General features: G+C 59.2%; 7 protein-coding genes across 7 annotated transcripts; 5 read left to right on the top strand and 2 right to left on the bottom strand.

The window, feature by feature from the left end:
* Positions 1–581: 581 nt before the first annotated feature.
* On the top strand, positions 582–1,961 carry MYCTH_2295853 (uncharacterized protein). The gene is made up of 2 exons (XM_003659112.1): positions 582–733; positions 816–1,961. The coding sequence occupies exons 1-2, from the start codon at positions 699–701 to the stop codon at positions 1,708–1,710; spliced, it is 930 nt and encodes a 309-aa protein (XP_003659160.1). The 5' UTR covers positions 582–698; the 3' UTR covers positions 1,711–1,961.
* A 537-nt stretch (positions 1,962–2,498) lies between these two features.
* On the top strand, positions 2,499–3,431 carry MYCTH_44469 (uncharacterized protein; the record flags this gene model as incomplete). The annotated part of the gene is made up of 2 exons (XM_003659111.1): positions 2,499–2,840; positions 3,027–3,431. Coding segments are annotated over 2 exons (747 nt in total), but the record flags the coding sequence as incomplete, so codon positions are not given.
* Positions 3,432–4,920: 1,489 nt separating this feature from the next.
* MYCTH_2295852 (uncharacterized protein) lies at positions 4,921–9,140 on the bottom strand. The gene has a single exon (XM_003659110.1). It carries the CDS (start codon positions 8,866–8,868, stop codon positions 5,134–5,136), a length of 3,735 nt encoding a protein of 1,244 aa, XP_003659158.1. The 5' UTR covers positions 8,869–9,140; the 3' UTR covers positions 4,921–5,133.
* Positions 9,141–9,423: 283 nt separating this feature from the next.
* On the top strand, positions 9,424–10,234 carry MYCTH_2295851 (uncharacterized protein). The gene is made up of 2 exons (XM_003659109.1): positions 9,424–9,744; positions 9,842–10,234. The coding sequence occupies exons 1-2, from the start codon at positions 9,589–9,591 to the stop codon at positions 10,199–10,201; spliced, it is 516 nt and encodes a 171-aa protein (XP_003659157.1). The 5' UTR covers positions 9,424–9,588; the 3' UTR covers positions 10,202–10,234.
* Positions 10,235–10,413: 179 nt separating this feature from the next.
* Positions 10,414–12,567, bottom strand: MYCTH_2088202 (uncharacterized protein). The gene is made up of 5 exons (XM_003659108.1): positions 12,212–12,567; positions 12,084–12,144; positions 11,861–11,994; positions 11,615–11,798; positions 10,414–11,548 (listed from the first exon to the last, which is right to left on the bottom strand). The coding sequence occupies exons 1-5, from the start codon at positions 12,266–12,268 to the stop codon at positions 10,881–10,883; spliced, it is 1,104 nt and encodes a 367-aa protein (XP_003659156.1). The 5' UTR covers positions 12,269–12,567; the 3' UTR covers positions 10,414–10,880.
* Positions 12,568–13,402: 835 nt separating this feature from the next.
* MYCTH_2295846 (uncharacterized protein) lies at positions 13,403–14,616 on the top strand. The gene has a single exon (XM_003659107.1). The coding sequence runs from the start codon at positions 13,806–13,808 to the stop codon at positions 14,532–14,534; it is 729 nt and encodes a 242-aa protein (XP_003659155.1). The 5' UTR covers positions 13,403–13,805; the 3' UTR covers positions 14,535–14,616.
* Positions 14,617–17,702, top strand: MYCTH_2295845 (uncharacterized protein). The gene has a single exon (XM_003659106.1). It carries the CDS (start codon positions 14,700–14,702, stop codon positions 17,622–17,624), a length of 2,925 nt encoding a protein of 974 aa, XP_003659154.1. The 5' UTR covers positions 14,617–14,699; the 3' UTR covers positions 17,625–17,702.
* Positions 17,703–17,770: the final 68 nt, after the last annotated feature.

Genomic DNA, 17,770 nt, shown 5'->3' with positions numbered 1-17,770 from the left:
CAGCACCCAGCGCCCCAGTCTCCACCTTGGGAATCTTTGAGCTTCGCCTACAGTATATCCCGTACATCACGGCGAGCACTTCTGTTTTGAGCAAGCCTGAAGATGAACGGCGTGCTCATGACGGGCCACGCGATGGCCACTCGATGAAACGCCATGCGATGGCGATACGAGTGGATGGGGAAGGGGGGAGGATGGGAGATCCTCTGCACTGTCTCATCGTCTCGAAACGGCAACCCCCAAGACCCAAAACGGGCGCCTTCCCGCGCCAAGATGTTGCCTCGGGGTCGGGGTTTCGAAACGAAACTCGAGGGGGCGAGAACCACCAAACCCAACGCGACGCCCGGTGCGACCCTCTCAGGCCCGGCTTGCTGGATGAAGCGTCAGATCTGGGAACACTTGGGAGAGGGGGCGAGAGGAGTTTGAAACCAAACACAGCTCGTGTACTACTGCGTACGGAGTACATACAAGTAGCTATGCATTAACGCTGTTCAGTGGTACATACATCCATCCATACACCACACGCCTTAACATACTTCGGACGACAGCTCCCCTTCGCCCTCGCCCAATTTTTCGCTTCGGACGAACGGCGCAGCGCGTCATCAACCAACACTGCTCACCTGCTGGTTGGGACGACAATCCGGGAAACGGCGCACGGCGGCGGTCCGGTTCGAGGTTGAACTTTTGAGGAGCACACAAAAATGAGGTGGAGCACAAGCAAGAGCGTGGTCGGCTCGTAAGTGTTCGCTGCTTGAGCGAAGCGTTTGCTCGGTTCGTTCGGGTTCGGGTTCGGGTCAACTAACCTCGTTGCTTGCCAGCCTTGAGGGAGCGGATGTTGTGACGGTGCTGGTGGGAGAAGAACAGCGCGAGTTCACGATTCACAGAAAGCTGCTCAGTGACAGCTGCGCCTTCTTCAAGGGCCATATCGACGCAATCCCCTCTCCGTCTCGGCAGCGGAAGGAGGATGGCGAGGAAGAGGATTCGGTCCTCTGGCTCCCCAACGAGGCCCCCGACATGTTCGAGATCTTTGTGCTCTGGCTCTACCAGCGGCGCCGATTCCCGACCTTCATCGACGGCGCCACCCAGGGCATGTGCCAGGACAAGCTGCGCACCCTGCGCACCAACCTCGTCCGCCTCCACCTCTTCGCCGCCATCATCGACCTCCCCGCCCTCCAGGACGCCGCCATGGACGCCATCCAGGACATGTACCTGCGCTTCGACTGGGACATGTCACCGCACTTCCTCGCCTTCCTCTACGGCGAGTGCGACGCCCAGCACGCCGTGCGCCTGCGCAAGTGGGCCGTCGCCATGCTGGCCTGGTCGCTGCACAGCGTCGACAAGCCCCAAGCCCGCCACGACGCCGACAAGCTCTTCGTCGCCTACCCGGAGCTCAAGGCCGACTACCACATGCACCTGCAGAAGATGGCCCAGAGCAGGGCCGACGTGCGCATCAAGAACCCGCAGCTGCGCCTGCCCGCCAACGGCCTGCGCAGCGGCGAGAGGCTGTTTGGTTTCCGCCAGTGCACCTTCCACAGCCATCGCGCCGCCGTCGGCGAGGGCACCTGTCCGCACGCGCTGGCGCTCGGCCAAACGCCCACCCCGCCGCCAGTGCCCGGTCCGGATAAGGAGGAAGTCGAGTCGGACAAGGAGGAGGCCGAAATCATCTCTCCGGTCGGGAATCTGAACGAGGTTTCGTATCTCGATCTGTCATGACGGAATGTTTTTTTTTTAATAAAAATAACCGGACATATCGCTGCTCGGGCCGTGAGCAAGGATCTCTCTCGAGACGCACATACGCAACCAGTTCTCCTACGTGAGCGGAATACTTTTACAACCTAATTAGAAGACAGGGCTACGGAGCCGGCTATGGGGGCGGCGGCTGGTTTATCAATCGATGCATCAAAGGTTGGCGGGCAATTGCGGTTTGAGGTTCGGTCAGAGGTTTTTTTTTTTTTTTTTCATGCATAATACCCACTCAGCAAACGTTCATACTGTCGCTGTGGTCGAGTCCAAAGGAGAGGAACAGGAGAGATGATTTGAGGACAACCGAGTATTGGATGTTTCGGTGCCAGGTTATAGAAGGGAGTTCAGAGCAACAGAGCACAGTTTCATATCTAATTGGGCACGCATGTTTATTTTTTATTTTTATTTTTTCCAATAAAGACAGAGAGCGTTGAAACAATGGCCCTGTGGTTGTCTTCTCGGTCCTGTTTCAACCTGGTCCTGTCTTTGTTCAAGGATCGACAGCACGAAAACGGGACCAATCCGATTGTCCAGGTGGGAAACCAACTGCTCCTCATCGAGGGCCCGGAACTCGCCATGTCGATTGAGAGGATATATAGGAGACATGGAGCTCTTGCTGAGTGTCCTAGACAGCATAGTCGAAGCGCCCCAATTCGAGAGAGCACTCAGGACTGGCATAATATCAATCCCGTCTCGGTACCCGCGTGTGCAGATACGACGACATTAACGACGACGACGACGACGACAACATAAACGATATGTCTGGTCAAGCAGCGTCCAACGAGGGCGAGCTGTCGTTCGGCCTCGAGTTTGAGTTCCTCTTTTACTTCAAAACCCCCTGGGCCGATGCCGTCCAGGGTCCAGACGCGGTCGTGGTGGACGAGGAAGAGGAAGCTCGGCTCCCCCCAGCGCTCAGTCTTCCCGATAATGTGAGATGGAGCCACAGCGACTTCTACCCGCTACCTGACGCTGACCACGACGACACCCCTAGGGGGTGGGCAACCAGTCTGATCAGGCAAGCCATCCTGAGCGTTCCCGGGGCCAGGATCCGGGGCGAACCGATGCCGGACGGCACGGACCCGTCCTACCTTGACATGTACGTCGTGGGCGACGACCATCACAGGGAGTACTCCGGGTGGGTCATCAACGACGACCCTTCTGTCAGCGACCACGGGATCCAGATCCGCGGATACGACTACATGAACTTCGAACTGTCCACCCCGGCCCTCTGGGACAGGCCGGAGAGCCACAGGCACGTCTACCTCGTCGTCCAGGAGCTCGTCAAGCGGTTTCGCCTGCGCGTCAACGTCTCGTCGGGGCTCCACTGCCATGTCGGCGCGGGGCTCCGGAAGCCGCAGGGCGTAGATGGAGGAGGAGGGGCCTCGGAGGGTTCGGACGGCGACGAGAGCGACAACAGCGAAAGAGGAGACCACATCGTCGACGAGCCGGGGTTTGAATGGGTGGAGGAGGCGATACCGTTCCGGGGTACCAAGCACGACCTGGGCGTGTTCAAACGCGCCGCCGCCCTGCTCTGGGCCGCCGACGGCTTCCTCTGCCACGTGCACCCCCCCGAGCGAGGCCTCAGCCGCTACGCGCCGCCCCTCCGCCTCTGCTCGCGACTGGCGCACGGCCTGCGTCTGGACCCGTTCGAGGACGCCAACGGCTACGTGCAGCACTACGAGCGGCGGCTGGACGACGACGGCGACGTCCCGGAGGAGGAGAAGGAGGAGGAGGGGCCCCCCGCGGGCGTGAACCCCCTCCCGGAGCATGCGCTCCCCTCGGCCGTCTTCTCCCGCCTGTACCACGACCGCTTCTTCTTCCCCGCCCTCCGCGCCAACGTGGTCGATAAGGAGGCCGAGGCGCGGTTCCGGACGTTGACGCTCGGCTTCAGCAGCGAGATCAACCCGGAGCCCGAGAGGCTGCGGGTGCTGCGGGTCTACAGCGGCGTCTCGCACATCCTGCGGTGCCGCAACCACGCCGAGGTGGCTGGCCTGCTGACGCCACCGGACCGGACCCCGTTCGGGTCGCGCCTCAACTACAACTTTGCCCAGTACCTCGGCAGCTTCCCCGCCGTGACCGGCCGGACCGTCGAGTTCCGCGAGTCGGCCGGGTCGCTGTCGCCCGCCTGGGTGGCCGCCTGGTCCGCCGTCTGCCTCGGCGTCTTCCGCTTCGCCCGCGACGCCCCCGCCGACCGCTTCTGGGCCGTCCTCGGCCGCCTCGCCGCCGCCGAGGCCGAGGCCGCCGCCGCCGCCGCCCGCAGCCCCAAGGGCAAGGGCGAGGAGGGCAAGGGTGGCCACCACCGCTACGACGCCGTCTCCCTCCTCCTCGACATCGGCCTCTTCGCCGAGGCCGCCTTCCTCGAGACCACCAGGCTCCGGCCCCGCGACGCCGGCGGCCACCCCGTCCGCGCCTGGTACCCCTGCCGCCTCGCCGACCCTCCCCCCGCCACGCCCGTCTGGCTGCCACCGCCAACATCCGAGAACGCCTGTCCCGACTGCTAAGTTTTTTTTTCCTCACCTCTTTTCTAGCTCCTCATCGCTTTGTAGTTTCATACTTTCTTGCTCTTTCTTCCGCTTCCGAACGCCCCTGCCTCCCCCTTCATTCCAAGGTCAATACTTGGACAACCAAATACCGGAGGGATGGCGGCATAGGAAGGGAGAATGAATTGTCCCAGCCAGTCAGGTAAGTCCAGTTCTTTTGCCAAGTTTCTAAACCCCCCTCCCCCTCCTTAGCAATCACGTTGCCGTGAGCTGGTATGCTATGGCGCAAGTGGTGTATCAGGTATTGTATTGTTTGCTGTCATTCTTGTGACCATAGTGCTCCCACATAGCGACGGTACTAAGGGAAGGAACGGTAAGTCGATAGAAGCGGAAATAAAACACTGTGGTGCGACTTCGACAAGAATAATTCCAAAAACGAGAGCCAGTGATGTTGACATTTCTCACACGGAACCAAGGATGTTGTTGTTTTGTATTGCGTCCACACGTGTCGGAACGAGGTTCCGGCAACACACACACACACACACACACTCAGGAACCTACCTTTGCGAGGCTTCGAGGCAGAATTGATCCTTGTGGCTTTGTATCCGTCAAGCCGTTCAGCTAGTCAAGAGACCTGTCCGCGAACGAAGGCCTCACAGCAGCGCGTCTCATCTCAAGAGGCACGTAGAGCTTGAACATGTGAGCCCGTCGCGGTGACTTCTAAAACGAAAGGGCGAGCGAGTTACAGGCCTCTCGTTACCGCACCCCCGCAGGCTCCCCAGAGAAGGAGCCAACTGCTGACCGGAAACGAGATCCTGAACAAGCTTAGCGTTGACAGTCCTTGTGCATTGTGATTGTTGGCGGGTATATCCTTCTTGCTGGCAAGCTGTACACTGAAGTGCTGCTCCATGCTTCAAGCTTCTGCCCTCGATTTCTTGCCTCTCCCCTTTCGTGCTGCACTCTTTGTCCTCTTACCCTTCCCTTTCGACCTTGCACCTTCGTCGTCATCATCGTCGTAGTCGTCGTCGTCTTTCCCCGCTTCTTCCTCATTGAAGTAATCACCGTCCTCAAGGTCATCACCATCGTCCTCGGCAACGACGACCGCCTTGGCCTTCCGCTTTCTCCCTCCCTTCGGCGCCGGCGGTGGCGCCACGGGCATCTCTACAGCCTCCCCCAGCCCACCACCCTCTCCACCATTGCCAGTTCGACCCCCTCCTGTCTTCGCTCTCAGCCGACTCACAGCATTCACCATCCTCCTACTCCCTCCAGGCCCCTTCTGCCTCGGCGCAAACGCCTCCCTGGCGCCGGCCCCGACACTCCCGCTGAAGAACCTCGTGATATTGCTCTGCGTCCCCTCCACGTCCCGCTTGTTCATGTCCCGAATGACGGGCACGAGCACCTCGTCCGTGCGCTCCTGGCTCCAGCCGATGGTCTCCATCAAGAACCGGCGGAGGCCGTCGAGGTCCGGGACGCCCCACTGAAACGGCTCCGTGTTGCTGTCGACCTCCGGGTGGAGGTAGGCGTCGAAGACGGCCGGGTTGGGGAACCCGACCGGGAGGAAGAGCTTGGTAGCGTGGGCCTTGCGGAACTTGCGGCGGAAGGGCGAGTCCGCGTCCGCCTCCTTGGGCCGGCCGTGGTTCTGCACGTCCTGCCACCAGTCCCTGAACTCGGCGAGGCCGTCCCTGCCGGGGAACTCGGAGAGGATCTCGAGCGCCGTGACCGGGCCGACTCCGGGGAGGCCCTCGGTGTAGTCCGACCCCAGTAGCTGGGCGAGAGCGATGAGCTGCTCGCGGGACAGGGAGAGCTCGGTCTCGAGGTCCTTGGCCAGGTAGCATTCCACGTACTTGTTGCTGTTGAACATGTTCTTGTAGACGCGCGTGCCCCCGAAGAGGAAGGTGTCCGAGTCGTCAGTCACGATGCCGTCGACCAGGCCGAGCCGGACGAGCTCGGCGCACTGCGCTTCGGCTTCCATGGGAGCGGTGATGTACGGGATGCCGAAAAGGGTAAGAAGAGCCTGACATTCTGTCACCATCACCTGGGTAACTTCATCCGCGTCACGCCTGTCTTTCTTTTGCTGCGTCCGGAGGGCTCGAAGTTCTCTCTCGTAGGCCTCTTGATTCTCCCGCTGAGACTTCTTGTTGAGCTGGCTGGCGAACCTGGCGTGTTCCTCGGCCTCCTCGGCCAATTGGGCCAGAAGTTCTTCCTCTTCCGGATCACTGAAGTCGTCAAACTCCTCCGGACCAGGGGCATCCGGGTCCATGGCCGAGTCCTCGTGAGCCGGTGCTAACCCCTCGGTCCTCACTCGCTGCGCTGGCGGGGGTGTACCGTCACCAAACAGTTCTGCCTCAATGCGAGCCTCTTCGGACATTTGAGCATCTTCAGAGTGTCTTTCGGCAGCTTGTACCGATGTGGCGGGTACAACCACATCCTCAAACTCCATGTCTTCATCCTCGGACTCGTCGGCGGCTGGTTCCGTCGCATTATCCTGCGCCTCTGGAAACTGTTCCGCGTTTGCGGATCCCCGGCCAGTCGTGTCTATGGCGGTAGCCGAGCCGGCAGTCTCAGATTCAGGAGCGGATACATCCCGCTTTGCGGCGTCATCGTCTATTGAAGGCAAGCTAGCTCCAGGCATCTCGGTGATGGAATCCTTGTTCGCTGGTGGTGGTGCATCCAGAATCTCGAGACCGCTTCCATCCTCACTCGAGGATTCGATTTCGATAACATCATCTTGGCCAAATCGGACAGCGGCCATGTCCTCATCCTCCTCATTCATCTGCCTCTCCAACTCCTGTTGCTTCCGAATGGATTCTCGAATGTCGCTGTTGTCTGTCAACCATGGAGGCAACGGGCGTGGCTTGTCGCTCTTGTCAGCCGCTGCCTCCTCTTCCGGGCCCTCCCTCTCAAAGCCTCCTCCAGCTTCCTCATCAGATTCCGCCTCAAGCTCTCCAGTTTCAGCTTCCCCGGAAGGTTGGTGCAACGTAGGTTTCTCTGCTCTAGGAGTCGCATGACCCCCCCCAAACGTGCTTCGCCAATCAAGTTTCTCAAAGGGAAGAGGTCCGTCGAAGGGATTTTTCAAGTTTGGTTTGATAGGTGCCGGTTCTGGTGCTCTGGCTGGTTGCACTCTTGACTGCTTCTTCCGTGCAGCTGCTAGGGCCGACTGCAGATCCATGTCGCTGTCGCTGCTGCTCTCGCTATCTCGGCGCCTAGGGACGGCGGCATTCGCTCGGTTGTTCACAATATGGGCTACCATCCGTCCGCTGGTGCTAACAATGGGCTTCGGCGGCTCGACGGCTTTTTGTTCCCACTGCGGCGCTTGTGCGACTTCGGAACCCTCCTCGTCTACTTCCGCCTCCTTCTGCGCGCCAACTCCATGCTGGTCCTGAAGCGATAAGGCGATTGCTCGGTTGAGGTCTTCGTCCTCATCTTCTTGGACAACCCTGCCATCCTCGAATAGGCTGGCTGCGCCTTCGTCAACGAAGAGTGACTCGTCTGTATCGCGTGCTTTGGGTTTGGGGAGCCTGTTCAAGCCTTCGATCGGGACATCCTCAAACTCCTCATCTTCCAACTCATCCTCGTCGTCTTGTGTTTTTCCCTGGTACTGGAAGTCTAGCGCGTCGACATCGATGGGTTTGTGGATCTGACCCCTGTCCTTCTCTTTGCTCACGACACCCAAGGCCCAACCTCCTTCGGCGCCTTCATTCTTGACAAGGATGTACTCGCGGTTTCTATCACTAGCGACGCGGTTCACGCCTATGGTCAAGTCGGTCCCAGCCATGCCCATCTCGTGCATGAGGCGCTGGGTGAGGTGGTTTCTCTCCTTGACCCGCTCGATCTGAAACTTGGAGAAGGCCATGCGGTCGGGAAACATGCTGTCAAGCTGCTCCTTACTCAGGCCCATCCTGAGACGGCTCCGGATCCTGGCAGCGTTCAGGATGTTGTAGCGATCAGCGGGTGGGAGGCTCTTGAAAAACTCGCCGTCGAAGTCAATCTTGCTGAAGTCGTACAGGTTGATGTCTTCGCCGTCGTTGAACTGCCTTGCATACTCCTCCAGCTCCTCGATGCTCATGATTCGAGGATCATTTGGCTTCCCCATGCCCTCGATGCCATTTTCCAGCTCGGGAAGATGATATGCATCCTGTTTGTGAAAGCGCCGGTTCTTTTGTCTCTCCTGCTTTGACATGCCCAGCTCGTCGGCGTACACGATCTGGTCCATGCTGGGGAGTGCCTCGTGCTCGTCCTCAACCTCCCCTGCCGCCGCCGCCGCACGCTTCCTGCGCTTTTCTTCCTCCTCCTCGGCCATGCGCTGCATCTGCACAGCCAGCAGCTTCCCGGCCGTTCGAGCGGCATCTTCACGGCGGCCTTCTCGCCTTCTTCTTCGAGCCTGCAGCGTGGCCCGCTTCAAAGCGGGAGCGCCGCCGTCGAAGACAAACACGGGCTTGACTCCGTGCCATAAAAGTTTGCAGATGCGGCGAAAGAAGCCGACAACATGGCTGTTGCGCAGAGCATTGCCCTCCTTGTCACGGACGGCTTTGAGGAACTGGTATATCCAGATGGAGGCATCGATGGCGAGACGCTTCCGATTGAGCGTTGAGAGATTGGTCGGACGAGCGCAGGGCTGCACAATGGTCCAGAGGCCTTGAACTCCCATGGCGGAGTATCAGCGGAAAGGGTCTAGGAGATTCTTCCGAGAATTCAAGTTAAATGGCCTCATTCACACGGCAGGATCAGGCAGTCGAGTGCCCTGGAACGGGTTTGCGGAAGGAGCAGAGCCCTTCATTTGAACCGAGAACTTCCGGCTTGTTTAGGAGGTATTTTCGAAGAAAATCATGGTAACTCTTCTAAGAGCGGTTTCTCATACCCGAAACCAGGAACCTGGGAAAATTCAACGATTCACTGATGAGGGATGAAGTTGGTTCACCTTCGTCCTGCTCGATGACTCGACGTAGTATGGAATACTTGCATGTTACTGGACCATGCTCGGCTGCCTGGCCCGGTCCGTTATCTTTGCGCCTATCGATTGGCTTCTAGGTATTGCCTCCAAGCCCAGCAGTAATCTGTATGTACGGATTACATATCCGTGCTTGGTTACCCACCAACACACGCCTTGTGCTGCTTTGTATGCTTGATGAAGCACTGTGTATGAATACTGTGTATCCATCTTTCGAGCAGCTAAGTACGGTACGTATCTCTCGCCTAATTAACACAGGATTCAAGCCACTACCAGGAGTGTGACTGACTTGAAGTGCGCGATACCATGGCAAGTGGATTGAATTTTTCCATACACTGATCAAGTGATGAGGGTTCAATACTGGTACATACAAAGCATAAACCTGATCATCTCTCCTCATCGGACCATCCACCCCTCAAAATGAGCACCTCCGACTCCCCTCCATCACCGTCGCGGTTCTCGGAGCAACAAAAAGAAGAAGCCGCGAGCTTCCTCCGCTCGCTCCTTAACAAGAACTTCCGCGTCACCACGACCGATTCCCGCATGTTCTGGGGCACCTTCAAATGCACCGACCCTGTGAGCCCCCAACCCCGCCCCCCCCGATCTACTCATTCACGTCATTCATCAGAAGACCTCACTGACTCAGAGACACCCCCCGCCCCGCCCCGCTCAGGAGAGCAACATCATCCTCCAGCACACCTACGAATACCGCTACCCGTCAGCCCGGCAGGTCTCGGATGCCGCCGCCGCGGCCGCGGCATCGGCGGCGGGCTCGGGCGACGAAGGCGGCGGCGGCCAGGGGAAGGACAAGGCCAAGGTGAAGCTGGACATGACGTCGCGGTACCTGGGCTTGGTGGTGATTCCCGGCAAGTACATCACGCGGATCGAGGCTGAGGAATTTGTCAGCCAGATGCCCGCGCGCAAGGTCAAGGTCCTGGGGATCGGCGAGCAGCAGTTCGGACGGGGGACGTCGTCATCGTCACCAGGCGAGGGGGAGGGCGAGGTCCAAAGCGGTGCGGCGGGCGTGGTGTGATTTCGCTGTTGTCGGTCGCTGGAGATGATGGATGGGGAGAGAGTGGTTCCGTCGGAATGGGGGGTTCTACGGCGTAGGTTCCGATGTTGCATGTTTTCTTCTTTTGCGGGTGGTGGGCGTGAAACCGGGCTTGGATTTGGTTTTCAAAGGGGTTTCACAAAGGAGACAGGTGTGAGATACCATCAGCGAAACGGGTGGGAAGACAGGCTCTTCCAAGAAGATAAAGTTCATTGATACGGGACCATAAAGTCAGATAAATGCCACGAGGAGGCAAGAAAAGAAGGGGGCACCGTGGATCACGATATACATAGGTGCATGCCAATACCGATACCTGAGAGGACGTTCATACATACACATGTGCGTAGATCATCAATCCATCCCTTCCCCGTTCCGTCATTAATTACCAATTACGCATCAGCGGTGCTCATGAGGAGAAGAGCCCGTTTCTGCGATGAATCCAACCGTTTCCCTTGAGAAAAAGAGAGTGCTCATCCTTGATTTCTTCTCCAACCACGCCTGTCATTCGCTAGTTGTGTTCCCACGACGTTGAAAGACTCGATACGACAGAGGTCCCTCCCAAAGAAAAGAACATTGAGAGCAAAAAAAAAAAAAAAAAAAAAGAGGATAAGCAGGAAGGGCGAATCAATAAGCGGCGGAGTATTTTCTTTTTTTATCACAATTAAGCCGCAACCGGCTCATGAATCCGGCCGCGTCGCTCCCCGTTCAGGTCGGCTTCCGTGTCGACAGCCGAGTGGCTGGGCGCGTCGAGGTCATCATCCTCTTCGGCCGCGCCCGCCTCATCCTCGGCGTACTCGTGCTGGCCGGCGGGCGCCGCCCACGAGTCCCGGTCGTTGAGCGGGGCATCCTGCGCCGAGAGGTCGTGTCCGTGGGCCGGCAGGTGCCCTTCGGCGCGGGCCCTGATGTTGTTGCGGCGGCGCTGCGACAGCGCGCGCGCCCTCGTCGAGAGCTTCGGGGCCACGGCGGCGTTCTGCGCGACCCAGTTGGTGAGCGCGTCCTCGCAGTCCTGGATGATGGCCTTGCTGGCCTCGTAGCCGTCGTACGCCGGCCGGGTCTCGCCGGGGGTGACGGGGGTGTCGTCGATGAGTTCCAGGAGGTGCTTGCCGTACGCGGCAATGATGGCCACCTTCTCGCAGTGCTCGCGCAGGGCGTCGAACTGGTATGCGTATGCCGCCTTGACCTTCTCCCGCGTGATGTTGGATAGTTGCGCTTCGGCGACCAGAGACTCGGCCTCGGCGCGGACCAGCTCTTGTTCGAGCACGACGATCTTGGGCGAGTTGGGCTCCTTGTACTTCAGCTGCGCGATCTGGTCCGTGATCTTTTGTTTCCCTGGCCGCCTTGTTAGCACCCCCGGCCCCCCAGCCGACCAAAGCTCTAAGGGGTGCGGCCACTCACTGTCTCTGCTAGGCTGCACTGACGCCTCGATGTTCCTGATGCTCTTCATGGTAACGCGGTACTGGTCGTACCGATCGACGTATTGGTCCTCCAGCTCGCCGATTTCGTAGAGCAGCACTCCGATCTTGTCCGTGACGTCCGACACATCTTCGTCGCAAGCCTCGCCCCAGAGCGACAGTTGTTGCTGTAGCATGTCTCGGTCAGCGGGTCGGCAGCAAACAGTGCGAGTTTGGGAATGGTGCGTACGGCAACCTCCATCCTCTCCTTGGCCACCAATTCCAGACTCCGCATCACGTTCTTCTCCATCTTGACCAGTTGCGACAGCTTCTTGGCGAGTTCGGGCCCAAAGGCGCCGGCGGTGTTCCGGCGGAGGGCATGTCCTAAACCTCCTGTTAACGCCCAACCATGAGTGCGCCGCCCAGAAACGTCTCAGATTTTCGGGGCAAGAGTCTTGCGCGGCCGCACTCACCCAATCCTCCCTTGCCAAAAAGCCGGCCAGACTTGGTGCTCGATGGCGGCGGCGGCGGATTCTGCCAGGCGGCAATCGAGTCAGCGAGCTCGGGATCGACAGTCGCATGGGGAAGAGTATATCCTTACCTGGATTTGGGAAGCGGTTGGCGCCCTCGTGGCGCGCATGGAATATGTACGATGCATGGCGATCGCGCAAGTGTTGAGCCTGGAGCTATATCGGAGTGTCTCAGTTGCTGTTTGTTGGCTTGGTCCCGGTGTGTTGTTGTTGTTGTTTTTATTATTGTTGTTGTTGTTATTGTTGCTGCTGCTGCTGTGCGGCGAGATATCAAGGGCAAAAAAAGGTGGCGTTGGGGATGTGTCGGTTCAATTGCACGCGTGAGAAGAGGTTACGGAAAGTAGGTAGCGGTGTGCGGTTCCGAAAAAGCTCAACGGCCGTCAGAAAGGTTCTCAAGACGAAAGGCGAGAGTAGGCGTCACGGCTGCGACAGGACAAACCTAACCTCATGCCGAGCTGATGGATTGGGCGGTAGCTGGTCTTCTTTAATGCGACAAGCCAGTGGAATGACGTCGCCGTGCAACCAGATCTCTGTCCCAGGTGGGCTGTCCCAGTGGGGCATCTCGCAGAAACGGAGCCTAACACGTGTACTAGTGGGTTTGTAGCAGCCTGGAGAGGTCGGTGACATGGATGTGCACTCTAAACATCGAGCCACCGATGAAGTTTGAAGGGAATGGTTACATCTTTGATTCTTCTAGTGCACGCTTCACCATCGGTACGAAAGTCAAGTTTCGTTTTCCTTGGCCAGAATTCTTAGGTAGATGTTTTGGTTTTGTTGTGTGACAAAATATAGTTATGCTCCTAGAGCTAATCATACTACTACTACCGAACGTGGATTGTCGCACACCGCACACAGTCTAGCACGTTATTAGGTTACTCACAGCTCTACGGAGCAGATACTACATGATGTTATAGTGCTTGCGCAGCCGTTCTAGATCAGCTCCCATGATCAATGGATACTGTGGTATAGTTCTAACGACTTCGGCAGATGATGATTGTCAAACAAGTATGTACTCACACGAAATCTTGAGGATCTTATCGGGCTGCCGGAACATGTATACCATCTCCACGCATAGCACAGGCATTGCAATAACCATTGCTGCGTCATTCAAACTTATGGAGTACTCTAGGGCTACAAGTAATTACGGAGTACTTGCAGGTGGGAGTAAATCTGAGCGAATCAGCAGCCTCAGCGAAGGTCTGTGCACGGGCGTTCTCAAAGCAGCTCACCTCATCGAGCCAAGAAATCGCGTCCCTGCAGCACCGCGTCTCGGTTGCGATTGAGGATCACGGCGATCTCTTGTACATCCGCAACCCACGGCGCTACCCCCAGCTCCTGACCACAACCGCCGTCCGCCGACCACCGACCACCGACCACCGACCGCAGACTTGGGGGGATTGCCTCAACGCCCAATTCGGAGCCATGCGCGGAAACAGTGCCGCCGACGCATAAATTACCGTCCAGTTCCCAACGCTACCTCCGTCGATAGAGGCATCCTCCGTTGATTCGAATCCTTGATATCAAGGAAGGACCGAGGAAAAGGAGAGGGAAAAAAAATAATTGGTTGGAAACGTTGACGATAACCCCTAAAGCAAAGAGGGATCATATTGTTTGCAAAGTGCAGATGAGAAAGAACAGAGAGTAACTGGATATGCCAAAAGGACCATGTCCCCCGCCGTGGGCGTTGTGGTCGATTTGACCATGGACACATCGCCCAGCGACACTTCTGCTGCAGACGAGGTCGTTGTCGCAGCGGCCCATACTGTCTCGGTCGATTCTACGAACGGCGACTCCATTCCCGCACGACGGTCATCCATCTCGGCTTCGAACACACAACCGCGTAATTCCCCGTCGGCTGCGAAGCCGGGCAGAGCACAAAGCCCGCAGTCCGCTGCGTCGCAGAAACGGGCTCCCAATGCGCCGCCTGCGGGAAGACAAGCACAAGCGAACGATAGCGCTCCGCCACGAGACGCGCGCCTCTCCGCGCGAGACGAGATTCGAGACTCGCAGTCTCCTCCCCCTAGCGTCCAGTCCGCCGCCCAACAACAGCCGCATACCCCGCAACTGCCGAACCAGCCCTCTAAGGGCCACCAAACACCTGGCACTCAGACGCCAAAGGAGACGGAATGGACGGTCGACAAGATAGCGAGCGCCCTTGCCGAACTCTCGGAGCAAGTCGCTCAAGGCCATGCCCGGCTCGTCGAGTTCGTCCTCGAGGAGGCCGAGAAAAAGGCGCGCCGGCCCAGGCATCTCAGTGACTCCGACGACTTTGCGGACATGCGTTCGATCGCGCTTGACAGCAGCGCTTCCGCGCCTCAGGGGGTAGAGACCATGGCAGTAAAGTTCAAGGCGAGTTGCGGCTCAAGCGGTGAAGGCTCGGATCGTCAAGGTTAGCGCTAACCCTCTCAGCAGCAACACAGCGGAGAGCACGGCAAGACAAAGAGCAGCGGGCGCCGCGTCTTGTGCCCTGTCGTCTGCATCAAGCCGGATCGAGAGCCCGTCCCACCTTACAGGTTTCACCACGTAGAGATTCGCAAAAACATTCTTGCGCCGAACTCAATGTTAAACTTTGTCCCCCATCTTCGTGACGTCGATCCCAACTCGGAGGAGGAGATCAAGTACAGCAACTGGCTCAGGGATCTAGAGAATCTCGACACCAAGTCCGGTTTCCAGATCCAGAACCGGGCCCAAAAACTGGCAAAGAGGGCGCAGAACGAATACGCGGCGACCCTTGCCCCCTACCTGGAGCCATGGCTCCGCAAGCTGGCCATCGACGGCTGCACAAAGTCCACGCTGATCCGTTACATGGCGAACCAGCCGCAGAACGAAGACGCCATCACGCCGCAGCAAAAGTCCAACCTGCTCGACACACACAGCGAGGACATTGGCTCGCCGCACGCGGTAAGGGGGGCCAAGCTCTTTACCGAAGCCTTTGACCGCGTCTTCAACGACAAGCGGAGCCTGAGGCGTGTAGCGCTGCGCGACATTCTGATGCTCGACAGGTCTGTCGAGCCCATCCTGGACAACAAGAGAGCAAAGGACGGGCCGAGCTCGCAAAAGCCTCGCGACGAGGCCCTGATGCAGAAGACGGTGGAATCGCTGGGGAGCTACTCCACCCTCGGCTGTCTCATCTGCTTTAGCCACGACTGCGAGCATGGCGAGATCGAGCGAGACAACCAGAAACGGTGCTTCTCGCTCGAGGAGATAGGAGGGCTCGCGCCGACCCTCAGGCGCAAATGGGCTTCGCAGCTCGAGGCCCAAAGGGCCAGCCAGATGAACGGCGCCGCCGCGAACAGGCCGACGCATCAGCCGTGCAGGAACCAATGCTACCGGAGCTACAATACCGGTCACCCTGATCAAGAGGTCGAGCCGTGGTCCGAAAACGACATCGGCGTGCTAGAGTGGACGTTCGCGGCAATCGGGCACAGCTCGTCTCTCAAGGCTCAGTGCCTTGTCGGCGCTATCCTCGGCCGCTATTGCTGGGACGTCCACCGCAAGCTCCAGGAGCTGGACCTGACCCTGCCTCCCGTCGAGCTACCTTCCGAGCCGCCGAAGCCCAAGCCGGTACCGTGGTACGATCGCAAGAAGAAACAGCTCATCGGCGACTGGCAGGATGCGACCATCACCCACGAACACGCGGTGCGCGAACTCTTTGCCCCGTGCCATCACGACGGCCCTTGTACCGCCGCGAACGGGTGCCCTTGCGCTTCGGCAGGTTCCCACCCGGTGCTCTGCGAGCGTTTCTGTCTCTGCACGGCGGAGGAGTGCCCGCTCAAGTTCACGGGATGCGCCTGCCACTCCTCTGGCAAGACTTGTCTCCAGCGGCAGAAGGAAGGGAGGCCGTGCATCTGCGTCCAGCTGAACCGCGAATGCGATCCCGTGCTCTGCCGCGGCTGCGGCGCAAAGGAGAGAGCCGACCCCGAGAACGCATACGACGAACAGCTTCACTCGACGGGCTGTCAGAACGTCGCCTTGCAGCGGGGAGCTTCGAAGGCGGTCGTACTCGGCAAGTCCCAGCTCGAGGCCTGCGGCTATGGCCTCTTTGCCGCCGAGGACATAGCGCAAGACGAGTTCGTCATCGAATACACCGGCGAGCTCATCAGCCACGACGAGGGTGTGCGGCGCGAGCACCGTCGAGGCAATGTCTTTGACGAAGAGAACAAGGTCTCGTACCTCTTCACCCTGCTCGAACAAGAGGGTATCTGGGTGGATGCTGCCATGTACGGCAACCTTAGCCGCTACATCAATCACGCTTCTGGGAACTGCAACATCATGCCCAGGATCATGTACGTCAACCACGAGTACCGGATCAAGTTCTTGGCCCTCCGAGACATCAAGGCCGGCGAGGAGCTGTTCTTCAACTATGGCGACAACTTCCCCAACCTCACCAAGAAGCTCGTCGAGAGGAGCAACGAGAAAGCGGGGGAGAGCAACAAGAGCAACGCGGGACAGAAGCGGAAGGGCGGCGCGCAGCGGGCCACTGCCCGCAAGACAACGTCCAAAGCGAACGGGGAGGGGGTCAATTTCGCACCTGACGGCCGCAGTGATGACGATGATCCCTGGTTCGGCGAAGTGCCCGTAATAGAGGACGACGACGACGACGTGGGCGACGAATGGGGAGAGCCGGGGCCGAAGCGCCGCAAGAAGCGCGGCGGTAGACGGCCCGGGGCCGGCCGCAAGAAGAAGCAGCCACAGCCGCCCGTCCCGGCCGAGGCCGCCGACGAGGTCAGTCCGGGCTCGCAACTGCGCAACGAGAGCGGCGCCGCGAACGGCGAGGGCGCTCTTCCTGCCACGCCCACCCGCCGCCGCTCGCTCAAACGTTCCTACTCAGCCATGCTGAACCCCACCCAGAGCTTCTCCGCGTCCGACCCCGGCTCCGCCGCGCCCGCCGAGCCCGTCAAGAAAGTATCCAAGCGCGGCGGTGCCCGGCCCGGCGCCGGCCGCAAGCCCAAGCATCGGCCGCCCGGAGCGCAAAAGCCAGGGCCCAAGACGCCTGCCCAGGCCGGCCAGAACAACAGCTCCAACAACAACAACAACAACAACAACAACAACAACAACAACAACAACAATAACAATGAGGCGGACAGGTCTACCCCAAAGAAGGCCGCCGTGCAGGCTGCCGGGTCCACCCCAGGGAGGCCAGAGAGGAACGCGGCCGTGTCTACGCCCCAGAGCGGATCCCACGGCAAGGCTCCCCCCGGCTCGGGGGGGACGCGAAAGAAGCGCAAGGTCGCCGAGGTAGAAGAGGCGGAAGACGCGAGCATCAGCAGCAGCAGCCTCGCTGCTGCGTCGGGGCCATACAGGCATGATACGTTCCAGCCTATCGACGACGCCGCATCGACGGCCGGGAGCAGGGGGAGCAGGGGGAGCAGGCGGGGTAGCCGCGCCGGGCACACCGGCGGGGAGGAGGAGGACGACGACGTGGTGGATCGGTCGGCCCGCAAGAGACAGAAGCCGCTGCGATACCGGGATGATGAGGAGTAGGCATTCTGATCTTCCTGGTTCTTCCTGCGTGATACTCTCGAGCTTGGCTAGAGAGAGAAAGTGTTATTTTGGGGGGGGGGGGCAGGGGGGGAAGGGGCGGTCTATGGTTTATGGGGCTGCTCGAAATAATCATTGCGTGTATGTAT

This window comes from Thermothelomyces thermophilus, chromosome 1 (genome assembly GCF_000226095.1).
Source record: "Thermothelomyces thermophilus ATCC 42464 chromosome 1, complete sequence".
In the NCBI taxonomy this organism is placed as follows: domain Eukaryota; kingdom Fungi; phylum Ascomycota; class Sordariomycetes; order Sordariales; family Chaetomiaceae; genus Thermothelomyces; species Thermothelomyces thermophilus.
This window is presented reverse-complemented; position numbering and strand designations above follow the sequence as displayed.